General features: G+C 40.1%; 1 protein-coding gene across 1 annotated transcript; it reads right to left on the reverse strand.

Moving 5' to 3' along the window:
- Positions 1–2049: 2049 nt before the first annotated feature.
- On the reverse strand, positions 2050–8151 carry C7H10orf53 (chromosome 7 C10orf53 homolog). Its single transcript, XM_065407113.1, has 3 exons — positions 8058–8151; positions 3646–3765; positions 2050–2114 (listed from the first exon to the last, which is right to left on the reverse strand). Exons 1-3 carry the CDS (start codon positions 8149–8151, stop codon positions 2050–2052), a joined length of 279 nt encoding a protein of 92 aa, XP_065263185.1.
- Positions 8152–8672: the final 521 nt, after the last annotated feature.

The following is an 8672-nucleotide window of genomic DNA, read 5'->3' on the forward strand; positions in this document are numbered from 1 at the left end:
TTTTAATACTCAGATAAAATTATATAGAGAAGGCTATTTCTACTCCCTCTTTTACTCTGAGAGTAAGTCAGGAAGCATCCCATTTGAAGAAAGCAAAAAAGTTATTATTTTGTTTCAGTCTTCTGAAGGGACAATAAAGTTCCTGCTTCACACAATTTTAGCTACTGGTATGCTTAGTTCTTCCCACTTATTGAAGATGGGTTCTTAAATGCCTCTGGCATTCTTGTCTTATTAGTAAGAGACCATAGCAGGGCATACTGATGGTATTATTTTGACAATGTTTCATTACTTTGCTTCAGATCCATGCTGCAGTAAATGCAGTTTGGTCATTTGTAATTGAAACTATCTCCCTGCAGGTTATGGTTAATAGGAGATGTTCTATGGGGTAGCGTTTGATTATCTCTTGCTCTATAACGGTGAGCTTTTGTCTTCCTGTAGACATGTTGTTAGAAATTGTGGTTGTACCACCTAAAACTACATTAGGGCAACTACAACTGTGCTCCTTTGTTCAAATAGTGGCACTATGGTGCAAAGATTGACCCAAGGAGTCTTCTTGTTTCACAGGAAGGAAGTGATCAGTTTCCAGTTTATCATTTTTGAAAAATGTATCCAGGACCTGAACTGAATAAGCTATTAAAAATGCCAGCAAAATGATCATTTTCAAACTACTGCATTAACCTGAGCAAAATTGTTAAAATGGACTTAAGGTTGACAGTTGCTTGCAGTATTGTTGTAGCCATGTTGGTCCCAACATATTAGAGAGACAAGATGGGTGAAGTGATGTGTTTTATTGGACCAGCCTCTGATGGTGAAATAGACTAATTTTCAAACTACACAGAGCTCTTCTTCACATCTGGGAAAGGTACTCAGGGTGTCACAGCTAAATACAAGGTGGAATAGATTTTTGAGCATAAGTAGTCAACACATTTTAAGGCCACTTCACCTTTGGACATAAGTTGGTCCAATAAAAGATATTACTTCACTTACCTTGTCTCCCTTAAGGTTGACAGTATGTATCAATAACTTAAGGATAAAAAAACCCTGGAGTTAGAGCATTAGAGAGCCAGCAAATTCAGAATTAAAATGTTAAGAAGCACAAACATTTTAAAAGTATGCTAATAAGCAGTTAAGGTTACCCAAACAACATTAACCCTGACCTCATGATAACAACATTCTCTCATCTTCCTTCCCTTAGGATGTTTGCTAAATACTCTAGCTTTTGTCTAATTACAGAAAAGGGCAACAAAAATGATTGAGTATGGAAAAGCTTCCATATGAGGAGAGAGTAAAAAGACTGGGACTGTTCAGCTTGGAAAAAAGACGACTAAGGGGGGATATAATAGAGGTCTATAAAATGGTGTGGAGAGAGTGAATAAGGAACTTCTCCACATAACACAAGATCCAGGGATCACCCAAAGAAATTAATAGGCATCAGATTTTAAACAAACCAAAGGAAGTACTACTTCACAAAGGAGGCTAGAATCAGCACAACTTCTGTATGAGTGAGTATGGGATCCTAGTTTTGTGGTCACTGATAAAACTAACTATTTAGTATGGACTCTGATTTTTCTTAGGAGAGCATTATGGCTCAGAGATATTATCATTTAGGTGTCTTAACCACATTTCCATACTGTCAAATGTTTTTGTTTCTTTTAAAATTAACCTTAACTCTGAACTGATGGTCTTAACTTGAAAAGCTTCTCCCTAGATTTTCTTCATGGCAGAAATAGTTACACACAGTGATGATGTAATGTGTTGAAAGAAGAGGTGATTTAAACCTAAACTCTAGAATACCAATGTTGTAATTTAAAAGAATTTATTAAAACCATATAGAAACTACATATGAATCTGTAATATATTTAGTTGATTCTGTAAGAAGGTAATACATTCTTGTTTATTTGACATGACCATATTTTATTAAATTATGCAGAGAAATACTAAGAGATGTGAAAATGTACAGAACGACCTTTATCCTGGCATTTCTGATGCCACTGTAATATAATCCCTTGGCCTACAGTAAACCAGTGTGAGAGAACATGTGCCTGCTAATCAGTAGGCATTTAGCACTGCTATTCTGGCTTCTTCACATAGTGGATCCAATTTGCCATCACCTCCTAAAGGAGAAAGATAACACTTACAAAAGATATGCAGAGTAAATAGATTTTCATCTCATGCTCCTCCTCCTTGTCATAGCATTCATATATTCCTTTAAGTTCTCCCATTCAAGTACTGGAACCCAACTCAACCCTGCCTCTTGTGTGATATCTGACAGGATTCCCAAAAAGGTGGTTAAATCTTCAGACCACCATAAATCCTGATGTCATGGAATTATGGTAGTATCTGGGTTTTCCCGGGATCCTACACAAGTAACAACCAGGACTGATCTTGGTGAGCTGAATAATTTGATGACACTGGATTCAGTACTTGGAGTGAAGAACTTCAAAGAATACAGATATGTTGCAGGCAATGGATGTACACTGCTGATGATTCAGTAGATGGATAGCACTCCTCTCCATAAGCCAGTATTTAATCAGTGCACCAGCATGGAATTAAGTGTTGTTGGCAGTGACATCGTTCAGATAACAAAACTGAAATCCTTGCCACGTGTAATCGATAGTGATTCTATGACATTTTTGAACGGATAGAGGTTAATTTGAGCTGGCTGGAAAATGGAAATTCCTCATGGCAAAAAAATTCATGCTTTTGGGGGGGAAAAGTCCCAAATTGAGGTAAAAAGTCAGACTCCCAGGAAGGCTTTTGCCAATTTCACTTTCTCCCTGCAGGCTGAAAGTGAAATTGGCAAGAACCTTCCAGGTGAGCAACCAGGGAGGTGTCATTTTGACAAACCTGGATGGGGAAAATTTCAATTTTGCAAAAAGGGCAGTTTCTGTTAGAAAATCATGTGCTGAAAACTCCCAACCAGTTCTAATATTAATTAGTGTTCTAGCCAAACTCCAGTATAGGTTATTATTTAGCAGGTATACTAAATTCCACCTGCAGTTTCAGTTGAGACACGCTTCACCTTTTGTCCTAACCTGCTGTACCCCGCACCAAATGCGGCTTTACTCTGAAATGACCCTGTTATATATAATCTTACCTACCTCACATAACTGTGAGGATAAATTAACTATGTATCATACTTATATGGCCCTATTACTGTTAACTCTGAGAGCCTCACAATCTTTAATGCAGAGAGACAAGGTGGGTGAAGTAATATCTTTTATTGGACCATCTTCTGTTGATGAGAGAAACAAGCCTCGAGCTAACACAGAGCTCTTCTTCAGGTCTTTAATGAAGTTCTTCTTCACAATACCCTTGTGAGATAGGAAAGTACTATTTCCTAATTTCATAGATGGGGAACTAACATACAGAGAGACTAAGTGACTTACCTAAGGTCAAACAGCAAGCCTGTGATGGAGCAGAGATATTCTTCTGGGTCGTCAAGCTCCAAGCTACTGCCCTAGCCACTGAGCCATGCTTTTTCTTACTGTGCACTTTCAGATGCCTCATGTATAAGGCATTTTAGAACTTCTAAGTATTAATGTTAAAATTGACAGAAATTTTACTATGCCTTAGGAAGTGCTACTATTTCAAAACTAAATAGCTTTTAAAGAGGAGATACAGTGAAGAAACTCCTATACTTACCAAAGTCCAGGTCATTAACGTTGCACTGGAAAACAGTCTCTCCATTCACTATGAGTTCTACATTATTCCAATCTGGTATCTTTTCTAGAATAAGTTGGTGACCCTCTGCTTGCAACACAGCTACAAAAAGAGCAGAAAAACAGCATTTGCTTGGTTTTCCATGACCTTTTAGTACTTCTAAATTCTGGAATTCATGAGAGCAAGTATCTGATAATAAGACACAGTGCAGGCAAGCACTGTGCAAGATTACCCACAAAATTCTACCAATTCTAATTTGTAGCTTCACTATTATTACAGTAATGGGCCTGCTTTGATTGAAAAACTCCACTCTTTCTCAATTATAGTCTTGCATTAAAAGAAAGGCAAGAAGCTCACTATGCACTTAAATATGCTATTAATTGGCATAACAGCCACGAGGAACACACTTAATTAATTTGTAGGTAATTTCAAAAGAAATCTCCAATAAAACGTTAAGACAGTGCTATTGTGCAACTGGAGCAGCTGGCAATCAACCTTTAACTGTACTGTTGACTGGCACACATAATTCATCTTGTTTCTGAAAGAGTGCTTAGAGAATTATTTCTGAATATAATTTAATATTTCGGAGATTTTCTAAAGTAGTTGGAGAATCTGACCAAACATGTCCTCTGTATGTTTTTCCAAAACTCGATTTGAGATCCATTCTGAACAGACTGATCCATGTTGGCCACCTGCTTTCACAAAGTAGGAGGGAACTAGCTTGTTGCAGCGCATTGTACAGTGCTGGCTTAAATTCAGCAAAACTGAGGAAATAGGAGGACTGGTTATTAATACAGTTCTAGCAATTCATAATTAATGTATTGTTCTGGTTTGGACCTTCATATGCTTTGTAAATGGCATCTTACGCTGTGTGTGCGTGTGTGTTTTTGGTAGTCTAAGCAAAATCCTGTAGCAGTGTACCATTAATTACTTATCAGTAGAAAACGAAAAGAGTTTGAGCTAATATCAAGATTAAGACTAATGCAAAACAGTCCTTTTCAGCTCAGTGTTCCAGTCAATGTTTCTTTCAGAAAAGTAGAGAGAAGTATCAATTTTTTGCATCTAATTACTATTACAGTTGTTATGACTTTTAAGTATTGGCATGTATCCACTTCATTGTTTAATCAGTTTAGCATAACTAGAGCCAACTGTGAAAAATATGATTACAGAATTTTAATGTAACTTCTTGCGAAACTACAGAAAGTGGCTCAGCAAGGAGTCCACTTAATAAGGTAGTGCTCCTTGAGTTTCCAGCAGTCTGACAGTTTGGGAGAGGCTTCATTAGATACTTTTGAATGCTTTCTGGAGAGTTTTAATGGTCATCTGTGATAATTAGCTCTGTAAAGTTCATATTTACAAAATATAAACTACTTGCAGTAGGTGGAATTCCACTTCTGTACTGTCCACTCCACCATTTATCTAACGTCCTCTAAATTAATTTCTGAAAGGCATAGAGCTCAATGAGGGACATACTCAAACAGTTTCATTAGTTTAGGATCTGATTCTGCAAAATCCTTACCCATGTGTGTTTCTTACACGTTCCACTGATTTCAGTGGACGTCTTTACATTAGTAAACACAACATACACAAGTAAGAGTTTGCTGAATCAGACCCTTAATGTTCATTTTTTTCTTTTGTTTTAATAAAGATATTGCATTAGAACAAATAGATATACAATTTATTATACGACAACTCATTTTAGGTGAATTTCCAGGTGTGGATAGGCAGAGGGTTTTTTTGTGTATAAACTATTGTACACGAATATTGAGTATTGTTATTTCTATTTACATCAGAGAAGAGTTTTGCAGCTATTAATATTAATATAAATCATTTTAATTACAATTCTTCTCTTGTTTGGGACACTGAAATGAATATATTTCCCCACAGCTATGTATATCACCATTAAACTCTTCTAGCCATAGACAGCTCTACTCTACTTCTCTCAGCACTGCACTAAAGGGTTAAAAGCTTCTTTTGCTACCTTTATACTATTTACATCTCAAGCATAATATACTGAGCACCTCCAGCTCAGTTCCCAATTCAGAGGTCTCAGCTATGTACTGAGGGTGAAATCCTGGCTCCACTAAAATAAATGGGAGTTTTGCCATTGATTACAGTGGAGCCAGAATTTCACCCTTAGCCTCAAGGTATCCTTCTGTCTACTTTCTATTAGTTGTTGTGAGTTGTCAATGATCTGTTAAAAGGAAGACTAAATAAGATTACTTTGCTGGTTTCCAAGTATTTTATTTTACAGCTAACTTATCATGAATCTATGTAAACTATGAAAATACATAGAATTTAAGTTTATTTCACGCTTAGCAAAGCTTATGCTTTTAATGGATTTTTGTGTAACTGGAAAACTAAGAATAAAAACCATGGAAATAAACATAACTTACCAATATCAGCTTACTTTATGAGCTAGAAAGGATTTTAAGTACTCATTCTTACTAAGTCAGACTTAAAGATCTACTCTGTTCTCTAACACAGCGGTTCTCAACCAGGGGTACACAGAGGTCTTCCAGGGGGTAAATCAACTCATCTAGATATTTGCCTAGTTTTACAACAGGCTACATAAAAAGCACTAGCAAAGTCAGTACAAACTAAAATTTCATACAGCCAAAATGAGAAAGTAATCCATTTTTCAGTAACAGTGTGCTGTGACACTTTTTTGTATTTTTATGTCTGATTTTGTAAGCAAGTAGTTTTTAACTGAGGTGAAACTTGGGGTACCCAAGACAAATCAGACTCCTGAAAGGGGTACAGTAATCTGGAAAGGTTGAGAACCACTATATAACTTCCATTAATGGAAATTGCACGCCTAATTGCATTGATTTCAACAGTTACATGAGGGTTGAACTGGGTCTAATATGTGCCTTAGTTGAATTAAGGTGTTATATTTTTGAGGGCCAGTTTAAATGTCAAATACATGTATTTGGTAGATCAACTGATAAATCACTGTATAAAACAAAGGAGAGAATAATTAAAGTTATTCTTGACAGCCAGTTGTCATTAATTACATAGATGTTATGAGATGTTATAATCTTACTGAGCCATTATTCAAACTTCCCCAAAAAACAAAATCTGATGATTGGAGTGGTAGTTTGTAACCATTTGCACTGTGTAAAGAACTGCAGGAATAAAGCAGAAAGATTTTTTCCCCCCTGGCATATATAGAAACAGACTATCCTCAGTGTTTACAAGCAGTGAACTGAAAATGTAAACACTGTTGCTGTATTTTATTAATAGGGATGAAAGGAATATTCATTCTAAATTTGATGTATATATGTATACTTGTAATTTGCAGGTGTTTGTATTCAAGTGAGTGACCAAATAACTATAATGGCCATCACTGCTTTCAAGTTTAGTGGAGGTGAGATGTGGAAGGTGTGTATTTAAAACTGAGGAATAGTTACTGAAGGATGATCAACTTAAAAGCCACACTTCTATGTGAACACTGTTTATCTAGCGTTATATAGAATATGTAAGTTAACTATAACCGAAAACTTAGACAAATATTTTTCAGGGTTTTCAAACTTCTCTTGTATGTTGACAGTCCCTTGTGGATAGACAACTCGGCCCCAATCCTGCAACCACTTGTACAACTTAGGTAACATAGTTACAGCCCTGACAAAGCATTTTTAAAGAAACAGGAAAAGCTGATGTAAAACCCCAGAAACTGACCCGGGGCCTCAGATTAGGGTGACCAGATAGCAAGTGTGAAAAATCAGGACAAGGGGTGTGGGGTAATTGGAGCCTATATAAGAAAAAGACACAAAAATCGATCAGGACTGTCCCAATAAAATCGGGACATCTGGTCACCCTACCTCAGATCCACCTAGTACATGAACCTAGTCCAACTTCTTTTTAACTAACTGGATTTCCAGTTGCCTTCCAGCAGGGGATTTCACTTCCTCCTCTCGCCCCGCTGGAAACGTTTTGCTGCAGCAGCTTGTCCTCTGTCCTTATCCCATTTCCTCGGGGCAGCGCGGCTGGTGCCCGTACACGGGATAGATAAGGGAGAGCAGCTGCAAAGATCTGAACCTAACTCGGGACCGAGCACTTCAGAGGTGTGCGGAGAAGCGGCTGACGTGACGGGGAGGCCCCGCAGAGGTTTAAATAGGCGCCTAGGGCTGGCACTGCCCCGCTGGCGGCGGGGATCTCCCGCCACCTTTGTAACCGAGGTTAACACCTAAAGCAGGCTCCGTGTGAAAGCTGCTGCACGAGGCGTAGGCAGGGGCAGGGGCGGGTCACGGACCCCCCGGCTCCCCCTCCCCACACTGGCGCAGGAGCGCGTAGGAGGGGGGGGGGAGTAAGAGCTGACCACCCCCATCAGTCCCGCTAAGTGCCTGGGCCGGACTTGGGTCCCTGCCCGGTCGGGGGAGCCGCCCGCGCACCTTGCAAGCCCTGCAGGCGGAAGGGCCTGTGCTCCAACACCCCGCAGCTCCGGTAGGGGCCGAACCGGAGCGTCACCAGCGCGCGCAGGGGCATGGCGAGGGCAGAGCCCGGGGCCCGCGACTGCTGCCGCGCCGGGCGGTTGCTAAGGCAGGGAACTGCGGGTCACGTGAGTGGGGCCGCCCTGCTGGGTGGGGCGCCCGGGCTCCAGTCTCCCTAGCGGCGGCGTGTGGAGAAGGGTGGGGACTGTAACCTGCCTCAGCGAGGCCGGGCGCTGGCTGCAGCCCAGTTTCTGGCATAGAGCAAGGGCTGGCTGGGCTCGGGCTGCAGGTGACAGCGTGGCTGGCAGTGGCACGGTCTGCGGGCGGGTCCCACGCAATCCCATACAGCCTGGCAGGCTCTGTGCGTCGCACACAGTTACACACAGCCTGCCACAGTCTGTGGGTCACTCAAGTGCAAGCTGAAACCAGCACAGAGCCTGGCACTGTTTGTGGGACCCCCCCCCCAGGTTCACAGTTGTCAATTTTCACATGGTAAATAAGCACCCCGACTTTCACAATAAGCCAAAAATCAAGTTAAGCCCATGTTAAAACAAAGCCAAAACAAGCGAATCCCTA

This window comes from Emys orbicularis, chromosome 7 (assembly GCF_028017835.1).
Source record: "Emys orbicularis isolate rEmyOrb1 chromosome 7, rEmyOrb1.hap1, whole genome shotgun sequence".
In the NCBI taxonomy this organism is placed as follows: Eukaryota; Metazoa; Chordata; order Testudines; family Emydidae; genus Emys; species Emys orbicularis.

Coding starts and splice junctions, on each gene's coding strand:
- C7H10orf53 (XM_065407113.1), bottom strand. CDS start 8,151: ATGCCCCTGCGCGCGCTGGTGACGCTCCGGTTCGGCCCCTACCGGAGC. Junction 3,766..8,057: donor CCGCCTGCAGGGCTTGCAAG/GTGCGCGGGCGG, acceptor CTCTTTTTGTAG/CTGTGTTGCAAGCAGAGGGT. Junction 2,115..3,645: donor CGTTAATGACCTGGACTTTG/GTAAGTATAGGA, acceptor TTTCTCCTTTAG/GAGGTGATGGCAAATTGGAT.